The sequence below is a fragment of the Medicago sativa genome, chromosome 3 (assembly GCF_051527215.1).
Source record: "Medicago sativa cultivar Bolivia chromosome 3, Bolivia_mono, whole genome shotgun sequence".
Lineage (NCBI taxonomy): Eukaryota > Viridiplantae > Streptophyta > Magnoliopsida > Fabales > Fabaceae > Medicago > Medicago sativa.
This window is the reverse complement of record NC_140751.1, coordinates 87,884,960-87,907,504: the sequence shown is the minus strand read 5'-3', so window position 1 is coordinate 87,907,504 and position 22,545 is coordinate 87,884,960. Positions and strand designations below refer to the sequence as shown.

Below are 22,545 nucleotides of genomic sequence, written 5' to 3'. Positions count from 1 at the left end.
AGACTTCCCGACCTTGTAAAACAAAAAGTTTAAGGAGATATACTCTAAATTAGGGAGAATTATCAATTTCAGCTATAAACTCAAGTCCTAAATATATAAGACAGTTAAAATTGACGCAACTGGTCTAAGTAAATGGACTAGATTTTAGATTAAATTCATCTCTCTAAGATGAAAATTGCTCAAACTGACTTATGTGAGACTGAATTTTTTTATCCATTCAATTCTCCACAGCCATTACTATTGGTCCTGATGTGAGAATACTGCAAGTGGCTCAACATAGGATCTTGATAACATGATATAATAGATTTTAGACTATTATTTTTTCTATCCTACAAGGTTCTTGCGCGCCCTGTTTTTTTCTTTCAAATGCCCTTCGGATTTTAGAATCCGAAACGAATTTGGATTCTAAAATACGAAACCTTTTATATATAAAATGAAGACAATAACTTCTCCCATTTCTACAGTTTTATATTTGAACATTTGGTTCCTGTTTTAAATTTAATGTTTGAAAATTGAATTGTTTCTTATCGTTTCTATGAAAATATTTATTTTATACGATAACGAATGCATGTTTATATCAAATTTGTACCATATATATGTCTCATCCAAAAAATAAAACTTATGACCCTGTGTTGAGATAGTTCATATTATATAATAGGGTCATGTTAACTTGTGTCCGAAGCTTAAAATGGAAATTAAAAATAAATTTATATTAAAAATGTAACTTTTGAAATTTTAAGACATTGAATACACAATTTTCAATAAAAAACTTCTTAACTTCTCCAAAGGCACAAGTTAGCATTTGCCCTTGGGGCATAGGTTAACATTTGCCATAATATAATTAGACTACATATGAAAAGGGAAGATGAGAAACGTTTCATTTTTGTTATATTTGTTTTAAAAGAGAAAAAGTCAATATTAGACACATTTATAGACATCAAATGAGAGTCAGTGATGGCTGAAGATTTTCGAGAACCGAGAAAGGAAAAGAATTTGGACGGTATGTGCAAGGAATACGCGCTGGAAACATATAAGCGTGCTAGTAATGGTTGGGATTACGACTTTTTAAGATAGTACTAACGATATCTTTCTCATTTAATACTCTCCGTTTCAAACTACATGTTCAATTTTTGCAATGTGTACTATTTACTTGACTTACTTTAACCATACTTTTTAACTAATGTATAATATAAATATTAGCATGTAAGATGTTGTTTGATTTGTCTCGACAAATATTTTCTAAATATTAAATTTTTATAATTTTTTACTTTAGATAATTAAAGATATTAATGGTCAAAATTGTGCATTGGCATATGTGAAGTGGTTGATTTGGACATGTATTTTGAAACAAAAAGAGTAATTAACAATAATAATTATGTTAAATTCTGCCAACTCTATAATATCATTCCTTTTCCGGTACTATTTATAAATTTTTTTTGACTTTTTTAGTTAAGTAAATACTCAGTTCTAGGTTGATCAACATTTTATATATATCTTCATTCGTTTGATTTCTTTGCAGCAGGAAACTTGTACTCCCTTTGTCTTTCAGGACTTTCTGCAAGATTTTCCTCCGTTCTTTCTGGTAAATATATCCAACTTTTTTTTTAAGGAATAAATTATACCTGGTACTAAGTCATGGATTAAATTTCATTTCAGGATTACTTTGAGCTTGGATTTAAATGTTGTTGGTCTGATTTACACCTCTCCAACTTTGGCATCTGCTTCCTCAAACTGTATTCCAGTTATCACCTTCTTCATAGCGCTCCTAATTAGGTGCATTTATTCAATTATTAATATTATAGCTTATATCAAATCAAACGCTTTTCCATTCTCTTGTTAATTTATGTAAGAATATGGTATTTCAGGATTGAAAGTTTGAAAATAAAGACGGGGGCTGGGATTGCTAAGCCGGTAGGCATTGTGGCATGTTTGGCTAGTGCAGCTACACTTGCCTTTTAAGTCATCATCATCATTACCTTCTAGGATATCTTAAACAACATGATCAAACCCATTCTCAATCTGATACTACATGGATAAAAGGTTGCTTCTTCTTGCTGCTCTCTGCCACGTTTTACGCCCTATGGTTGGTGCTACAGGCTTTTGTAATAAAGGACTACCCTTCAAAGTTGATCTTTACGACTCTCCAATGTTTCTTAAGCTCAACTCAGTCTTTAGTTGTTGCCTTTGCCATAGAAAGGGACATTCAGCAGTGGAAATTGGGTTGGAACGTCACCCTCCTCGCTATAGCCTATTGTGTAAATTAATCCTCTCAATTTCATATACTACTAATTTAATTTAGTATTATATACACTATGCATTATTTATAATATAATCAAATTGTGTTGGTAGGGAATTATTGCCACAGGGTTCGCATTTTACTTAATGACATGGGTTATAGAGAAGAAAGGACCTGTGTTTCTTTCCATCTCAACACCACTGGTTCTGATTATTACAATCTTCTCCTCTATAATTCACTTGGGCGATATAATATATCTTGGAAGGTAATTCTATCCACTGATTAATTTAATAAATTCTCAAATTTTATTTTATTTTTTGGTCTAGTGTTGTAGAAAATTACCAATAAAAAAGAGTAAATGAATATCCATGTCCTTTTTTAAATTACCAAGTTAACTTGGTGATTGCATGTTTTTGGTGTTTTTTCCGCATTTTAGGTGGGTTCATGTTAGTTGTAGGACTATACAGTGTGCTGTGGGGAAAGAACAGAGAGCAAACATAAAAAGCATTGCATTGCATGCAACACTATTGGAATGACGATGACTCTTTTTGTAATAAACGAGTTACATTGACTTCAGTTACATTCTCTTATCTTGAATTTTTTCTTTCTCTTGAATTAAGTATCGCTTTGTAATAATCAATTTTTCTTTCTCGTTATTATATCTTACGACAATAATAAAGATTAGGATATTTCATATCTCTTGACAGTTAATTTTAGATGACTACTTTGAATTCTTAACCCCTTTTGAATCAGATGGGTTTTTCTTGTTAGGTGTGGTTCATCTAAATTTACCATATACGAACTCATAAAATACCAACTCAGTGGCGTTTAGTTTTGGTCCAAGATGGACCGATGAAATTACCTGTTATGCTCTGTTTGGTTCTCTTTGGCATAATGCTTCCCATATTCACGAGACTACGTTATGAAAGAAAAGATGTCCTGGTTGGACTGTAGCAAGTGTTATAACAATATAATAACTTGCAACAATTATCAATTTTCCTCGAGAACCAAGTGTGTGACATGTAAATATCGGTACCCCCTTCTGACTACAGCAAAGCCTCAAATTCCATCCAGACTGATCTTGAGACAATCTCTCAAATATATCTTCTCCCATTTAACTACATCGACAACAAAATACACATCTCTGTAAGAGAGAGCAAATCGAAAACACACCTGAATATATCAATTCAAATACTATCTTATTTATGAGAAAGAAACACTGACTGCTGAGCGGCTTGGATGAGCATCAAGTAATTTTTCTTGAGGTTGGACCATTGTAGATCTTTCATACCAAATGACCTGTCATTTAAGCTGTGATTGATGATTTTTCTATCACTTTATAGCCCACTTTGCTGGAAAAGCATTTGATTGGAGAGGCTTCACTGAAATTTCTAAATTTCTCTCCTAAGGTACTGAAGATAAGGAAAGACCAAGTCTGCATGAAGTCCATAATAACGTGAGAAAATAGCACCTATTCGACCAATGCTGTTGACAGCACTATTGTCACCCAAGTAAAGTTGGACGGATGAAAGCTTCACAAGTTCATAAGCAATAACTATATCATCAGGATCATATATCTTCTCCAAAATCTGCAACGGAAAAAAGAATGAATTACTTTAACCATCATTCTTGGAAAGTCTGATTAGATTGATAACAAGACCATATGGGAAATGCATTCACTCAAACAAAACAGAATACAACAAACAAAAGCTTGCTTATGGGTGCATCCATGGCTCTACAAGACTTAATTCAATAACAACGAATCTGTAATTGCAATCGTCAATCTCAACAAATCAGACAGCCCAAGCTAAAAACATTCCTATGATAAAATGCTCACGACCTGTATGGCTATGTGCATTAAAAGACCTCTCATTTCTCAATGGCACCACAAGTCACTCAAATTCTACCCAGGACGTATATAATAGCTCCTCCTAGGGCTGGCAATGAACCGAACCAACTCGAAAATAGTTCGAGACTCGATTCGACAATTGAATCGTTGGACTTGGTTCATGAACCAAATGAGCCGAACTTGAGTTGAAAATTAAGTTCGATAAATAAACGAGTTGAACATGAGCTAAGTATGGTTCGACTCGTTTGGTTCATGAACCAACTCGATATATATATATATATATATAAATATATATATATATATATATATATATATATATATAATTGTTATTTTGTATATAAAAATATGATATGTAATTTATTACAAGTTTCTTATGTACTATTTTTTATATAAGTTACAACTAATTTGATTAACAAACGAGAGTTATAATAAAAAAGAGAGGAAAAACAAGCTTTTAAACAAATATGCAGACTAAATAAGTCCCACATCGGACAGTTTTGAAAACATTAGATAGGAAGAGCTTATATAAAGAGAAGTGCATCACATAGAAAACATATATCAGTAGTATTAGTATATAAATTAAGTTACAGTAATAGATGTAAAGGGCTACATCAGTCCAACATTCTCCATAGTTTTATTATTTATTATAATTATAAGATAATTATATTTATATTTTTGCTCATTTTAAAATAAAAACCTTTGAACTTTAAAATTTGAGCAAACGAGTTGAACCTAACGAGTCGAACCGAGTTGCTCGTGAACTTTAAACGAGCCGAACTTGAGTTAAAAAAAAGGTTCGTATCGAACTCGAGTCGAGTTTCGAGCCGAACCAATTCTTATCGAGTCGAGTCGAGCTCAGACAAGTTCGATTCGACTCGGCTCATTTTCAGCCCTAGCTCCTCCTAATGAACACATAAACCTGTGGAGCCTACTAGATCACGCTTCCCCTCTATCCCAAATGCAGCAACTAGCCATTTTTTCATTTCCCTCTCCATATGGCTACGTGCAGTTGGTTATCACGTTAATTCTCATTGCACTTCTCAGCGGCACCATAGGTCATTTCCCTCTCCATATGGTTACATGCACTTGGTTATCACGCTAATTCTCATAGCAAGGCATCCATTGTAAATGCACCATGATTTCCAGTGTAACGCTACAGGTAGGCCAATTTCGTGAGTTCCACCAAGAATTATTTATATTTCCACTGCCGAAAAAAGTTACTTGGAAACTGTCAAGTCCTAGCTATTCAGAAAGAGATACTAGTAGCTAAAAATATGCCAATAACCAAACTTCTACTCCCCCGCTTTTTTTTTTTTTTTTTTTTTTTTTTTGCAGAATGGCAGAAACCAGCCAAACTAAGATAGTAGGTTTGTTAAAAAGAAAATTACCTGAATAGATGCTTTACAATGATCCGCCGATAATTGTAATTCTCCCACTAAACAAAAAGCTTGGGCAAGGTTGTCTTCTGCCTGCAACAGCAGACCATGACAAGAAAATGAAAGTTAAATCGTCATATTCAAAACATGAGACCTTGTTTGTCGAACACAGTCCATGCCTTTCAATTGAGGTCGCACAAACACACCGAGAGAAAAGGAGGAGGAGATCTACTTACACTATCAAGTCTTGGACACTTAACAACATTAATAACATTTTAAAAAGCATAAAAATTAAGTTTCACTCATCCTATCTCTGACTGTGTTTGGATTAGCATATTCTGAGTTAAATAAATCTTTTAACCAAGCTTCAGGAGAATGCTTTTGCAGAACAAAACAAATAACCAAGCTTCAGGAGAATGCTTTTGCAGAACAAAACAAAAAACTACGCCAAACATTTCATGAATCTTGTCATACTATTATGCATGCCAAGTTTGATATTGTAGGAGAATCATAATATATCTGATTTGATTCTCCATGATTTTACTTTATTCTCTTTATTTTTATTTTATTTGACTATGTAATTATTAGTCCTAATTCACAATTAATAGGACAACTACTAGTGTAATTTTTTTCCAATATAAATAGTCCAACAAACATATGAAAACTGTACTTAGGATGGAGAACTTTTGTGAAGGCTTGAACTCACCTCTGCAATAACCTTATTGTATGCATGCAAATTTGATCTCAGCAAATGAAGAGATCTCAAAGCGTCTGAAATGGAAGTATTTGAAATTTCTTTTGACAGTATTGCATCCTGCAGCCTGTCATTTCCATATTTCAGTCTGTAAACTGTTGAAAAATTAAGCAGCCATCTAATATTTACTATCAGCTCATGCAGGATTGATAACTGGTGTATTTATCTAGCTAGCCCCCAATTGGAAACTATTCAATAGTAGTTCTGAATAATTTTCAAAGGTGAGGGAAAAGCTGTTATTAGGGTCCAAATTGAACAGTGTGTACCTTTTTATGCATATTAAGGCTTTATCAACTGTTGCACGTGAAGACTCCAGATCACGGTAAGAACTGCATTTCAAACAGACTCCAGGTTGAATATGAATAGAAGCGTCATTTTGGTTAAATTGAAGACAAACTTCATAGATGTCATCGTTCTTGATAACCTGAAAAAATGAAGTGTTTTAAAGGGAGAAAATAGTTCAAACATAGGACCATATATCCAAGCTCCCAACTCCTAAATGCTAAGCAACATATGTGACAGCACAGAAATGCCAAGTCACTCAACTCTACATATATTTATAATGTAGAAAAAAAGTAGTAATTAAGTATTGATAAATGTCCCTCAAAGTAGCTTACTTTATCAGCAACAGCTAGGTGTTTGATTTTCTGCTTTTCACATTCAAGTACTCTGCTTTCCAACACTGCGCCAGAACAATTTGGGTTCACACAATGAAAAGCATTGAGGACGATGTCAGATAGATTGACTTCTGAACAACCAGTACATTGACAATGAAATGCGTATTCATCTTTTAGAAAACTTTGGCGATCTTTACAATCCCACAACCCAACCTGCAAAACAGAACTTTATCTGTATATTGAACCATTGAACAAGGTGTTTATACAGCAGACTTGATTGTTGAAAGTCTGACAAAACAACTTTTTTTTCCATGTTTTGATTTATTTTATTTTTTTATGTTGAGTGGAAATGATCGGAAACCATATGTCGTGGAAATACAATTCCTATAACTTCCTAAAAGCTCAACAAAAAGTTGTTACAATTGCTTCAAAATGGTTATATGCCAAGATTGGGGTCAATGCTACTCATGTATAGAAGTGTGATTCATTTCAAATGCATATGATTTCTTTTGTCCTTTCCTCTAATTTTATGTGGGGGAAGACTACATTTTCTCTACGGGAAGATCAGTAGTCGCAGCAATCTTCTATTAGTGGGCTTGGGCTTGTACTAGTAGTAACAACAATACCTGACCTAACTCTTGGTATAAGATAATTTTATGTGCTTTATATCATAACGCACGCTGTATCAACCTACTACTATATTATTTTGAGCCTCATGTTTGCCTATCGTAGCAAAAATACCCCTCAATGCCATTATTAGCCATAGGAAAACTCACTCATGATCCTTCTTTTCACTCTTAACCTTTTGAAATTGGTTTCTTGACAAGACAAGAGAGCCTTTTCAGCCATGTTGTCAAGAATATGAACCATGCAACCCCAAATGTGCTAATTATGAAATCAATATTTCAACAGAAATTTTGCCAGGTCACTCTTTTATATATGCTTCAAGCACAAAGCGCATCTGTGCAAGGCATGCTTGAGATAAAAATAAAACTATTCTTTATCAGATCAAGCTTTAGGGATGCTTGATTACTGGCTTTCAATATCAAGAAAAATGTATAGACATAATTCAAAACTGAAATCTCAAACCAAAAAACTAACAAGTAATAATAATTACAGGTGTTAATCTCCAAAAATAAGTTACCTGTGGACCGTAAGACAATTCCAGCTGACACCCAGCTGCTACGGCTTGTGTTGTTCGTAAATAGAGTGTGCGCGAAAGAAAATATGCATGAACATTTGGTTGGCAAGAATGGTTGAATAAACTGCCAACTTTATAAATAGCTTTGCCCACTCTGACCTAGGAGATATAATGGAATATGGCTCAGAATCACGAAGGATATCACCCAAAAAAAAAATTGCCATCGCCAATAATGTCTAAATTATCATAGTAGGACTTGCAGTGAAAAATGCATAAATATAGAACAGGCTAATAAATGTATGAAGAAAGAAAATATGCAACCAATTGATAAGTATATGTGCAGCGAAATATGTACCTGTTCCACATTACTAGTTAAATGTACACTGGAATGAAATGGAAATCCTCCAGACTGATCTGACAGTCCATGAGCGTCTATTGATTTTAAACTAACAACAGTCATACAATTCACTTTAATCTGGGAAATAACTATGACCACCTGTATTGACAAAACAAGATGAAACTTGGTTATGATTTATTATTCTAATGATTATATCAAAATAAATTGATATCTTCAACAACAAATACTTGCCCTATCATATTGAAAAAATATTCTGCTACACAAGGTTTATGATGGTTCTATTATGATATGATTGTTATGTTATTGTACAAATAGACACATCCATACCCAAAAAAACAAAGGAAAAAAAGAGTGCCAAAACAACCTGTGATATAGAGATTCCATTGATGGCAAGCATAGCTCCATAAGAATGTTTAAGACAATATAACAATACAATGGCGTACAAATGTGAATCCAATTTACTTTCAAATGGCATATGTTCGTAACAATGAGAAAGCTCCTGCACAGTAAGAATAAAAGCTGTAAGCTTCCAGATACCTATAATCAGATAACAATGATGCAATCAGCTAACAGAAATGCAAGCAATTAAAACATACCAACTTTTCCACAAAACTTGTCATATCTCCAGATGAGTTCTTTGACAAAAACTTCGCTAGAAGTCTGCCAGCCAAAACTATGTCAGAAGGCAGTACAGCAGGCCAATGCACTCCTTGACATTCATGTTTATGTTCAGTAACATTACCAATCTTTTGCACACAATCATTGTATTGAATCACTTCAGCAGCATATTCAGCAAGATTGTTGGGTAAGTTTTTAAGAACGTAATTATCTTCTGTGGATATCATGAACATTTGCCCACCTGCCTTTATTTGGCATTGGTGCGAGCAGTACAATGGTATTGAACACGATATACAAGGAACTCTATCAGCAGGTAGGTCGTTCAAGCAATAATGGCAATGAGTTTCACGACATTGCTTTAATATTACCTGAAAAGAAAAACAGTATCAAGTTAAAGTTAAACAAACCCATTCATCTCAAGAAGACTGTGGATTAATGCTTATAAAATATGGACAAATTAAAATCATGTTCCTATTTGCTTACAGAATCGCCAATATAAGCAAACTCTTGTAGTTATTATAGATGACAAGTATGAATTTGCTTTGAATTAATTGGGTTTACAAGTTTGAGATCTGAACTATTAAGTACAGTTCCAAGGGAGGTCAGGAGTCTCCAGTTCTCTGGAAAGAAAACCAGGCAATAAAAAAATGCTGAATAACAGATCATTTGCAATAGAACCTCTTGTACTTTCAATTGAAGCATTTATTTCCCTAAACTTGCGAGATTGTAAAACACACATTTCTACTTTCCATTTATCTAAAAGCATTTTGTATGTGCATGTGTATGATAAAATAAACTCAATATTAAAAAGAAAATAGTTGTTTCTTACCATAGCATATGGTTCTTCAGCATGAACCAACGAACCTGGTGAAACATCAGATGGCGGCACCATGCCTCTTCCTTTATCAGGTACGGAGACACTTTGCAGCTTTATTTGAGGCATCTCACCTGCCACAAACGCACTGTACCATCTTATTATCTCAAAAAGGAGAGGAAAAATAAATGGATCTTTCATAAATAAATGCAAGGACTAGACCATAGTATAGAATGCATACGGATTACACCATATGTAAAATAGGATTGAATAGCGGTCAGGGCAAACAAAATGTGACCAACGAGGCAACGATTGTTTCTGAACAGCTTTACATATTAGAAACCTCTGATTGAAGTTTTCTAGCATATTAGTTTCTTAATATGGGATTAAAGTGAAGCATTTGATGTGAATTAGTACTGAGGTGAAGTTCTGAGAGAATGGAGAAGGGTTAGTTCAAGAAACACCTAACTCGTCTAGCATACAATCTCAAACGTTTGCACACATTTCATTCCAGGAATGAGAAGAATAAAGTAAGGTCCTCTTGATGTATGCAAGTGACTTTTTGAAGGCTTTTTAGGGATGGAAAATCAAATATGTAAAGAGAAAGTAAGCCACATGTTTAAACAAAGGCAGGGGGCTTTCAAGGGGAAGTATAAGTCTACTTCTGCTCCAAAACAGTGAGTTGTTCTCCCTAGTCCATAAGGTGCATAATTTAATTCTATAAGGAAGAGGGTGTTTTGGCTGAGTTTCTTGGAGTTGATCATTGAACCTTAGTTTCATTCATCTTCTAGTCTTTTGTGTTTGAATCTATTTTCTCATGCTTAATTTTGGGGAACTAAAGGTATCCAAGACTGAATAGGCACCTCAAGCTCTAAGCCGACATAAATATTTCAATCTTTCCTCGGAAACCCTAATTACCTACTATTGCTATAGGCTCATCTCCACGTGTATCTTAAATCAACATACTGTTTCAAGGATTGAAGTACATTTCTGGTTTTTGGCATGATTAAGAAATGATTGTGGACATATATCTTATGGACAGAAAAGTTGAAAACATAAGCAGCCCAAAGAATCACCCAGAATTCAAAAGTGAAACACGATGAATTCAAAATGCCACATGCTACTTTTTAAACATACTTCAAATGCTATTACTATAACAAAAGTGTCCTCAACAAGCCTTAACCAATTTGCTAGCTGCTTAACAAGGAAAGTTTCTTACCCGTAGTACTCAAGCTGTTCTCCTTCTGTCGCGGCTGTACTACTATATTTGTGCTCTTGGATTGGTCTAAAATAATTTTCAGCTCACATTCTATTTGTCGCTTCCCTCCTGTTGATGATTCGACACTCTTAGCTATATTTAAGTCACAGATTGCATCTCTATTATTTCCCAATGCAATATTTGCCTTTCCTCTCCTATACCATGCCTGATGCCAGAATAATGAAGTTATCAAAAAGAAGAATAAAAACTAGAATGAAAGTTTGCATCATTATTCTTTACAGTAGCCAACTACATCAAACTTCAATGCACACAAAAACCCCAAAATCTGTCTCTCGACAGAAACTTGATCATTCGGATGAGTAAGCAAAGCATTTCAAAATACACATAATTTCAAATTACGTTTGTAAGTGGAGTCAGCCCCAATAAACTTTCCCACGTGGCAATTAGGCAAAGAAACAAAACAAAAACCAATTACTTTGTTTTGATAAATTAACTCATATATAGACACATACATGCATATCTATGTTTGTATGTGTGTGTATTTTCATCAAATTTCTTTAATCGCTCATAAACAACTTAATCTACAAACATTTATTGCGCATATCAAAACAAACCTAATAGTACAAATAAACTAAGATTACAAAAAGGTAACTGAAGCAAAACACACCTTTGAATAGCTTGGACATATCTGAAGAGCTCGATCACAGTCGCGCAAACATTCTACTGAAAGATTCATTTTCTGCAGCAGGGCACACACACATACACATGAATAAATGGAAATTACATCAATCAAGACTTGTATTTCATAATTAAAAAGTGATTATGAATGTGGTTAAGGCTAATATTAAAAAATTTAAATTTAACTTACATGCAATACAGTAGCTCGATTGATATACAAAGTTGCAATGAGATTATTTTCAATTTCACCAACTTCAAAAGGAGCCTTTCGTAATGCCTATATTTCAAATTGCAAAAACAGATTAATTTCACCAAAAATAAAGAAAAGAGAGAATGTTAATATGTTATCATTATCATTATTAAATAAAAACAAAACAAAATAATACCTGAGTATAATAATCTAAAGCCTTGACATAATCAGCATTAGAGAAGCATTGATTACCAAGCTGCTTATATTTCAACGCAGCTTCTTTGCTTTTCCCGCACAGAGCATAGCTAGGGTCTGCAAGTTGAGTCATAGTCTGAAAACAACGAAAGAGTTAAGTTATTAATAGTGAGAAATTAGGGATTTAGTTGAAATGGGAGAAGGTAGTACGTACCTGGTGAAAAGGGTCGAAATGAAGAAAGAAGTTATGAAGAGAAGAACATGTGTCGCTAAGAGTGTTTACAGTGCTATCCCTAATTGCTTGTTTGAGTTTCTCTGGAATCGCAACTTTCAGAGTCTCCATCTTCTTCCTCTACACCACTTCCTTTGTTTTCTTTCCCTCTCTTTCTTCTTCCTTTGCCAACATCAAACCACCTCTCGTGTTGTTGTTGACAATATTAATTTGGAGCTTAAATACGTCTTTTCCTCCTATGAATATATACCCGTGCGAAGCACGGGTTTTTTAGAGTTTTATATGGAGCATTGTTATTTATCTAGAGAATTTTTATTGATCAGTCTCAACCAATTAAATTTGTTATTTGGCGGAAATCAAGGAGGTATTGGTGTGTAGTTAAGAAAAGGTGCTAACAAATACAATGACTTAACCTCTCAAAAAAAATACAATGACTTAAAATTTTCTTGATAAATTTTGTCACTACATCTATCATTTCCCTTTATATATAAGCATTAAATTGACTATATCATTAGAAATCATTCATTAATTAATCGGTTATAAGAAACAATCTACTATCATTTTTATTTTGGTATATCATTATTGATAAAATTTATTTGACCTAAACATATGGACGATCCCTTCCCCACAAATTAGTGCCGCACTCATGAAGGGATCGTCCTCTCCCAAGAAATTGCAATTATCTATGAAACTTATCTTAAACACATTAACATGTAGTTTTGTACACTGAGACAAATTGTGAAGTTGGAGAAACACATACATGTAGTAAACCTATCTTAGATATGTTGTAAGTTCACATTGTGAAGTTCCAGTTGGAGAAAGATACTTTACTTTATTCGAATCATTGTACGGGTAGCACTTTGGTGCCATTAATGGCACCGTGCCATTAAATCTGGGCCATTAATGGCACCAAGATAGATGTGTTGTATGACCCAGATGCAATGACAATGTGTTTGTGTGGCCCAAATTTAATGACACCAAAGTGCTACCCTATACTGTATGCTTTGAGTTTTGACGCAAGAAAACTTTTGCAGAGCAAGATTTATTTTCGTGCTGATTATATGTATGCTTTGAGTTTTGACGACTCCCTTTTATCCTTGAGCTTCATCAAAGGCACGTGATATCTTAATACGTACAGTAATTTGCATGTTGAGTAAGAAAACTTTTAGAGAGCAAGAATTTTTCACAATTACTCAACATTTGTCTCAAGTCTAAATGAAATTGTTTTGTATGTAGGAAATATCGAGTCCTTCTTGGAGTTCCTCTCCCCTATATAAGTAAATTTGATTATTTTATTGATTTCAAATTTCTTCAGTTTTAACAATTCAAATATGGATTTTAAATTTTTTATAAGCTAAAAATAGTAATATCTAAACAAAATTTAATAAAAGCAGAAGAAATACTACTATATCATGTTGAAAGATAATACAGTGTGCAATCGATGCATATATTAGCATTCAAAAAACATAAAAAGGCGCACAATATTAGGCTAGGTTTGTACCCAGAAAAAAAAAAGGATTAGGTTAGGTTTTCAAATTTTTATTTTGGCAATATTTAATCCCTTGTTTTTCATATCCGTAACTTTGAAAGTGGATTTTAGTGCTGTGCCTTTTGAAATCACATCAACCACGAAATTAAAATTGACTTTCTTATTAAATTGTCAAGTTCTAAAATTTGGAAACAATGAGATCAAGCGAGAAAAAGAGCTCAACCCTCTATTTTAGAAGAAATATATATAAAACATTAACTTTTACATGTAGCGGAAGTTTGGCGTGTGAAAATGAGGGAAGGTTAGTGTGTTTAGAAAAGTAAAAGGGATGTTTGTGTTGTTTAAGTAAAAAAAAAAAATTGGTAGAGTGTTTAAGTAAATTTTTGCGCAATTCAATGTAATTTGCTAAAAAATATACGAATCAGATAAGACTAACAAAAACATACGAACCGTATAGAGATTAAAAAAATATAGAATTTTCGGAAAGGATAATATTAAGTTTTTCCGATAGAGATATCAAACTAGAAATTTTCAATAGAGTTTTCCGAATTTTTCTTTTTACAAACCGGAAATACTCATTGAAGGTATCTGACAAATGTATCATATCAGATATTTTTTTATTCAAAATAAATAAGGGTGAACTTATATTGAATCTCGTAAGGTTGTAATCGAGGATGACAAATAAATGTGTGAAAAGATAAATGGAAAAAGGGTAAAAATGATATTTATGAAAGATCTAACACTATTTTATCTTGATTTAGTTTTAAAAATCTATAATGATATTTAATAAAGCGAACTATGGCACCATGGTTGTTATAAAATTTGTTCACGAACATATATACAATGATTCATTACTTGCTACTGCATTTATAAGAAAACACATACATGGTTGTTTTCTCAATGTATTATACAGTTCAAGCTTATATGTGTATGTGCGCGTGCGTGCGTATCTCCGTGTGTGTATGTGTGTTTTATTTCATTTTTTGTGAATTAATAGTTTAAAGTTGACTTGGAATAGAGGATTATGGACAATTAAGGTTTTTGCGAATTCTTTAAATGCAATTACACTTCTAAAAGACGGTTGTAGTACTACCCATCGACAACAAACATTAATAGAGAATATTCATCATATTCATAATAATACTAGTGAAGTGAATTGAAAGCATATTTTCAGAAAGGCTAACATCTTGTAAAATCTTGTAAAATCTGTCTTTGGACAACAGTGTTAACATTTTTGAATTTTCTATGTCTATTATTTATAATGTCTTATTGACCGACGTAGTCGGCGTTGCTTTCTTTATGTTTTTCTAGTTTTTTTATTTTTGGGCTTAGGCCACCTTTTATTCACACACAAATATCAAATATTAATTTAATTATCATCGTAAATAACACATTTTATTCAAAAATTATCATTAATTATATTAAAAATTAAAAATCAATTTAAAAGTAATCCCCCCTTCTACAACTTCTCCATTATTTTCCCGTCTTCAACTTCTTATGAATACACTCTCATACAATTTGAATTTAGTCGTAAAATTAATTTCTAGTTTGACATGAATTTCATATTGCAGACCTACTTTCGTAGGCATATATAGACATAGAAGCACACATGACTTTTCAGTGTTGCCATATCTGGTGGCGCTATTCAGTTGTGCTCTATGGCTCATATACGGATTGATGCAAGAAGATGTTACTATGCTTGTATCAATCAATTCGTTTGGATGCCTCATCGAGGCTATATATATCATTATATATATAGTCTCACCACTTCATGTTCGAGTAAATTCAAAATTCTAACCTCTATTTTTTATACTTATAAATTCTATTTTACTTTAATATATTATTCATATAATTACATTTCTTTAATTTATTTTTAAGGGTTAATATGTGTTTACCCCCCTGTAATTTGGGCGAGTTCCGGTTTTCCCCCTGTAATAAATTTTGTTAAAATTCAGCCCCTGTAATTTGAAGATTCCGTCGAAAACCCCCTGGTCAAACCTGGCACACGCCAGGTGCTGATGTGGCGTGCCACGTCACCTTTTTCTGATGACGTGGCACGCTGACTGTATAATTATTTTATTTTTTATTTTTTGATATTGTACACGTGGCATTTAAAAAAATAATTTTTTTAATTAAAAAAATATTATTTTTAAAAAAAAAATTTAAATTTTTTTTTTTAAAAAAACGGAAAAAATTCTTAAAAAATAAAAAAATGAAAAAAAATTCTGAAAAAAAAAAATACCGAAAAAATTAATAAAAATGAATACAAAAATCTGGTAAATTTTAAAAATAAAAAATAAAATCTGGAAAAATTAAAAAAAATGAAAACATTCGGGAAAAAAATAATAAATTTCGAAAAATTCATATTTCCAGATTTTTTTCAATACCGGAAAAATGAAAAAAATTCTTTTTTTTACGGAAAGTACTTGTCTTTCAACCGTATAACATGATTTATATACCGGAGTCAATCAATATACATTGTATCCTGTTATTAGGACATGATTTTTATAAATATGATTAATCTTGAAAATTTTGAAAATGATCAATCTTGAAATTTTTGAAAAAAGATTAATTAGCTCTTTGGGACTAGTTGTTTCTTTTCAAAAATGTCCTCAATTTTCAATACAAATAAAACATGTAACACATCGTAAATATTAAAAAAAATTCCAGATTGTTTTTATTTTTCAAAAAAGAAGTTTTTCAAATTTTCTCAACAAAAAAAAATCTTGAAAATATTTTTATTTTTAAAAATCTGTGTACAAATTTATTTAAAAATTTAGGAAAATTCAGATTTTTTTTTCAATATTTTTTTACGATGTGTTACAAATTTGAGAATATTTTCTAATATTTAAAAATTGAGGATAAAAACAATCTGGAAATTATTTGTATTGAAAATTGAGGACATTTTTGAAAAGTACTTTCTAAAAAAAAAGAATTTTTTTCATTTTTCCGGTATTGAAAAAAATATGGAAATATGAATTTTTCGAAATTTATTAATTTTTTCCCTAATGTTTTCATTTTTTTTAATTTTTCCAGATTTTATTTTTTATTTTTAAAATTTACCAGATTTTTGTATTCATTTTTATTAATTTTTTTCGGTATTTTTTTATTTTTTTCAGAATTTTTTTTATTTTTTAAGAATTTTTTTCTTTTTTTTAAATAAAAAAATTTAATTTTTTTTTTAAAAATAATATTTTTTTAATTAAAAAAATAAATTTTTAATAAAAAAATAAAAAATGCCACGTGTACAATATAAAAAAATAAAAAATAAAATAATTATACAGTCAACGTGCCACGTCATCAGAAAAAGGTGACGTGACACGCCACATCAGCACCTGGCGTGTGCCAGGTTTGACCAGGGGGGTTTTCAACGGAATCTTCAAATTACAGGGGCTGAATTTTAACAAAATTTATTACAGGGGGGAAAACCGGAACTCGCCCAAATTACAGGGGGGTAAACACATATTAACCCTATTTTTAATTACAGAGATCTACTCTTATACTCTTTGCGGGTATGAATGTGGGTACAACTGTATTGATCTTTTTGATTGTACGTTTTGTTGTACCTGCTTCTTACAGTGTCAGCACACTTGGTTGGATATGTACATACATATCCATCGATCTCTTTGCGGCACCGCTGAGTGTTATGGTAAGTCAATTTTTCTATAATAATTTTTATAAAATTATAATATTACAAATTTGCCACTAGTTTTATGTATCATTATTTTGTAGATACATGTGGTTCGGACGCGTAGTGTGCAGTCCATGCCACTCACCCTATCACTTTCCCTTACTGTGAGTGCAGTGATATGGTTTGGGTATGGATTCATGCTCGACAGCATTAACATCTATGTAAATATTTAATTAATTAAATTAAATTGTCATTTATACATTTATTTTTTTAGAATTTTCAGAAAGGCTAATATTAAGTTTTTCTGATAAAGACTAACAAATTGGAAATTTTCAATGTGGTATTCCGAATTTTTCTTTTTTCAAACGGGAAATATTCATTGAATGCATCCGACTAATTTATCATATCATGTATTTTTTTTATTCAGAATAAAGGGTGAACTCATACTAAATTTGGAAAAGTTGTAACCAAGGATGACAAATAAAAGTGTGAAAAGATAAATAAAAAAAAGGGTAAAATTGATATTTATAAAAGATTTAACACTATTTTATCTTGACGTGGTTCAAAAGATCTAAAATTGATATTTAATAAAGTGAACCATGGCACCATGATTGTTATAAAATTTGTTCACGAGCATATCCACAATGCTCCATCACTTGCTACTATATTTATAAGAAAATACATACATCATTGTTTTCTCATTGTATTATGCAATCCAAGCTTATATGTGTGAGTGTGTGCACACACGCGCGTGCGTGCGTGTTTGTTTTATTTCAGTTTTGGTGAATCAATAGTTTGAAGTTGGCTTCGAGTGAAAGATTATGGAAAAAGTTTTTGCAAATTCTTTAAATGCAATTACACTTCTAAAAGATGGTTGTAGTACTACCCATCCACAACAAACATCAATAGAGAATATTCATTAGAGTCATAATAATAATGGTGAAGTGAATTGAAAGCATTTTTTCAGAGAGGCTAATCAGATTGTTGACGATCTTATAAAACAAAGAGTTTATCTTTGGACAACAATGTTAACACTTTCGAGTTCTCTCTGTCTTTTTTTATTAATTGACTACAAGATCAGAACAATATAAGCATATATCTTCAAATAAATATAATAAATCAAGTGTTTAACCATAAAAAATAGTCAAAATGAAAATTAACACAATATAAGCATATACGATCAACAAACATACCAAACAACTGAAACAAAAAGGGAAAAATTATATCAGAACAATATAATTATACAATCAATAAAAAAAACCAATCAACAATTTAACCATAAACAATTTTGAAATATACGATTAGAACACACCTTCTCATCGACCATTATCATATTTGTAACGCCCTCTTTTTTATTTAATTATTTTAATTAGTTTTAGAATATATTTATATATTTATATGATGTATATGAGAGATATATGATTCGTTGAGATTAGATGTCTTTTTATAATTTAGTTAATATATTTTGTTGAGTGATATTTTGTTATGTTATATTTTGGTATTTACTAGCATAATATATTTGTTAATTGTTATAGATATATATTTGTTATTTGGTGTATAATTATATATTTAGTAGAGAAATATTATTTATTAGAATATGAGGATTATTAGTGTGAGTGGATTTGGGGGTTAGAATAGAAAGAAGAGTAAGTTGTTGGGCCTAAATAGATTTGGGAAGAATATTTTAGTATTATAAATAGAGAAGCTTAGGTTAGAAAGAGTTTACCCTAAAACCGCTTTTTTGGAAAAGAGGAGAACAAGAAAGAAGAGAAGAGAAGAGAAAAGTCAAGAGAAGAGGAGAATACCTTAGGAAAGAAGAACGCTGCTGCTGATTCAGGAATTAATCTAAGGTGAGGGTGAGACTATCTTGCATTAATATTAAGTTGTTAAATCATTAGATTGCATCTAACAAGTTGGGGAAAGTTTGTGAGAATCTGAGAATCAGGGTTTTGAGAGAGATTTGATGATTAGATGATGAAAACTTGTTGAATTGATGTAGAAATTGTATACAGTCCTTAGATAACCCATATGATGATTATTGGATGTAGTTTTGAGGTTAGAACCATGGAATTGGATGAGATGTTGGTGAGTTTAAGAATTAGGGTTTAATAATTGTAATAGGTTGTTAATAGATTTGAGAACCCTTTGAATTTGCATACAGTAAGTTGATGAATAATTAGTGTTCTAATGATAGGGTAATCATAGGGTAATGATTAGGGTCAAGTTTGGAGAGTATTGGATCGAATACGAAGTGGAAAAGATTTCCCCAAAGCGAAATCGCAGCTGAACTGCAATTTTGCGGTCAATGTGCAAAACACATTTTTATTGTCTCAGTTTGACAAGTTTAAGTTCCGAACTGGGTTTAGGTGCAAACACGAAAGTTGTAGGTATGGATGTTAGCTTTCTAATGCCGTTGGTCTCACGTCAATAGGATTTATAGAACTTGAGTTATGGTCAAATTACTGCACGTAGGTCACAATGAATTTTTATGGACTTTCAGCACAAATTTTCCGGATTTAAAATAAAAACTGGTACTGATCGGTACAGAATTGGTCTTAGGCGTAAACATGAAAGATTTAGATAATTTGTTAGCTTTCCAGTGGCTTTTGTTTGACGTGAAAGTGATGTTTGGTCTTTGAGTTATGATGAAAATACTACAGGGAGATCTTAGCAAAATTGTACGGTGACAGCCTTCTCTGTTTCATTTTTTTTGCGTTTTGTTCATATGTTTCTGTTTTGAATTGATCTTTGTTGTAAACATGAAAGTTGTTGATATTTGTGATATCTTTCCAATAGCTTTGGTTTGACATGAAAATATGTTGTGGATAATTTATTATGTTTTTACAAAGATACATAGTGAATTATTGTTGATGTTTAAATACGATGTTATATGAAGTTGTTTATGATTGATAAATATGATGTTTTAAGATGTTGTTTATTATCATTTGATATTGTTATGTTATGATATGACATGAATTATTTATGTGATCCATATGTTGTCAAGATGTTAAGACGTTAAGATGATAAGAGTTGTTAAGTCGTCAAGTCGTTATGAAGTCATCAAGTTATTAAGATGTTATGTTGTCAAGATATCAAGATGTTAGGATGTCATAGATGTTCATGAAGTTGTCTAAGTTGTAGGAAGTTGAGTCCATTGCATACTCATATACGTTGGTTGGGGGCTTGATGCTCTGGAATGCTTAGTCATTCACACGATTGGTTGGGAGCTTGATGCTCTGAAGAGCCTATTTACACTCATATAAGTTGGTTGGGAGCTTGATGCTCTGTATTGGTACCAATTGCATTTGCATATCAAGAAGTTTTAAGATGATTTAAGATGTGAAGTTGTCGAGTTGTCAAGTTGTTAAGTTGTCAAGATGCTAAGATGATTTGAGATGTTAAGAGTTACATAGTCGAGTTGAGTCGCATTGTCGAGTTAAGTGAGGTTTGATTATGAAGTTTGATTGTGATTTGATGATTATGATTTAATGATGATGTTTGTTTATGAAGTTGATTATGAACTTGATTATGAAGTTGTTTTCGATAAATGCTATGTTTTGATAATGATACTTATGTGAATTATATGATGATACTTACGATTATATTTGGTGTTAGATATTGATGCTTATGATCATGATTTAAGATAAGATGTTTTATGAATAATAATTGAGATTACTTGATGAAGTATATGACTAATGTAGGAAGGATAATGACACTAGTTAAGGAAGTTTAAGTTATTAAATATGATTAATGAATTATAAGATGTTTAAGTTGTTGAATGTACTTTATATGATTTATATGCTTAATATTATTGTTTGAGAAATCTCACCCCTCTGCTTGGAAATGTTGCTCTTCGTATGGGTAACTTGCAGGTAACCAGGATTAGTTGCGGTCGTGAGTGGACTCCTCACAAGTGTGTCTTAGGTGCTCTGATACGTAACGGGATGGGATTATGTCTTCTATTTCTATTCCTTACGTATTACTTATGGATTTTTATGAATAAATGTTGAACAAGACTTATGAGATTTTTATGCTGAGGCCTGCGTGCCAAAGATTATTTTTATTGTTGAACTAATTTCCGCTGCGAAGTTTTGAATTACTTATGTTAAATGATTTTGAAGAATAAATTGTTATTTATTCAGTTTATGAATTTTTAAGAAGTGTAGCATTCCGTTTAAAGTTGAAAAACTCTGATTTATTTATGAAATTTTTACGTTGGGAAAACGGGGTGTTACAATATTAATGGCATTGTTTTTATGATGACTTAGTTTTGTTTGGTACAGACCAAACATGAATGATGCAAACCCGCAGTTTCGGAAATACTCTCCCACCGGTTAAAGAATCAATACAAGTCAAGATTGATGTCATTTTTGTAATAATTATGACATTATGCATGAGAAATAAATGAATTCAAAGTGAACGGTTGCATAGTTGGGAGGTTACTACATATTTGCAAATTGAGTTTTGCTCACGGTTGCATAATGGGGTGGTTAATACATATTTGCTAATTAGAATTTTGCTCATGTTGAATAATTAATGAATGGAGTATGAGCGGTTGCATAAGTGGACGGTTCCTACATATCTTTTTAAAAGCAACGCTTAAATATTAGGGAAAATTGCACTCACCTCCCTTGAGGTTTCATTGAATATCACATACATCCCCTCTAGTTTTAAACTCAACACTTACCTCCCTTGGGGTTAACACCGTTACCAATATCGTTAAAAAAACATTCAAATCAACCAAAGAAGCTTCACAAGTCACAGGCCAAGACGCCTCATCAAAAGAGTCAGATTTTTTTTTTGTTGTTGATAGAAATCAAAAGAATCAAATAAAAGCAGTTTTGCTGTAGATTTCTATGGTTGTGGTTCCGATCGATTCGTTATCTTCCATGGAGAAACTGAAGCATGTGAATGTTCCCTATTTGGGGCTTCAGAAGAAATGTAAAAGATACAATTTGAACAATAATTGCACAGAAATTTGGAAATTGGAACCAAATGTTTACAATGCTAGTGACAGAGGAAATAAGAAAATGAATAAATAAGAAAATGAAAAATTGAAGTGGAATGTCAATATCGAATTTGAAGCAAAAACAGGAAAATTTAGAACCCAACTATCGAAAATCCAATTACAAAAGGATTTGAAATCAA

General features: G+C 31.9%; 1 protein-coding gene and 1 pseudogene across 3 annotated transcripts; one reads left to right on the top strand and one right to left on the bottom strand.

Annotated features, from left to right (window-relative positions):
* The first annotated feature begins 954 nt into the window (after window positions 1-954).
* LOC146941512 (WAT1-related protein At5g64700-like) lies at window positions 955-2,910 on the top strand (annotated as a pseudogene). The gene is made up of 6 exons (XR_015030034.1): window positions 955-1,073; window positions 1,520-1,582; window positions 1,657-1,773; window positions 1,866-2,255; window positions 2,350-2,501; window positions 2,673-2,910. The product of XR_015030034.1 is annotated as a WAT1-related protein At5g64700-like (transcript).
* A 211-nt stretch (window positions 2,911-3,121) lies between these two features.
* TPR9 (Tetratricopeptide repeat (TPR)-like superfamily protein) lies at window positions 3,122-12,469 on the bottom strand. 2 transcript variants are annotated; one of them, XR_015032409.1, is made up of 16 exons: window positions 12,260-12,469; window positions 12,047-12,181; window positions 11,851-11,937; window positions 11,650-11,721; window positions 10,983-11,187; window positions 9,779-9,897; window positions 8,928-9,317; window positions 8,696-8,830; window positions 8,329-8,469; window positions 7,977-8,132; window positions 6,833-7,045; window positions 6,482-6,639; window positions 6,168-6,282; window positions 5,474-5,554; window positions 3,461-3,825; window positions 3,122-3,354 (listed from the first exon to the last, which is right to left on the bottom strand). XR_015032409.1 is itself a non-coding variant. In XM_085755324.1 (15 exons), exons 1-15 carry the CDS (start codon window positions 12,386-12,388, stop codon window positions 3,628-3,630), a joined length of 2,334 nt encoding a protein of 777 aa, XP_085611450.1. In that variant the 5' UTR covers window positions 12,389-12,469; the 3' UTR covers window positions 3,122-3,627. The 2 variants fall into 2 exon arrangements, 1 of the variants encoding a protein (XP_085611450.1); XM_085755324.1 differs by having other exon boundaries at window positions 3,122-3,825.
* Between the last annotated feature and the right edge of the window lie 10,076 nt (window positions 12,470-22,545).

Excerpts from the sequence above, each read along its gene's own strand:
- TPR9 (XM_085755324.1), bottom strand. The coding sequence starts at position 12,388 with ATGGAGACTCTGAAAGTTGCGATTCCAGAGAAACTCAAACAAGCAATT. Across the intron at positions 11,188-11,649 it reads TATGTCCAAGCTATTCAAAG|GCATGGTATAGGAGAGGAAA; the intron begins GTGTGTTTTGCT and ends TTCTGGCATCAG. Across the intron at positions 8,470-8,695 it reads ATGGAATCTCTATATCACAG|GTGGTCATAGTTATTTCCCA; the intron begins GTTGTTTTGGCA and ends TTGTCAATACAG.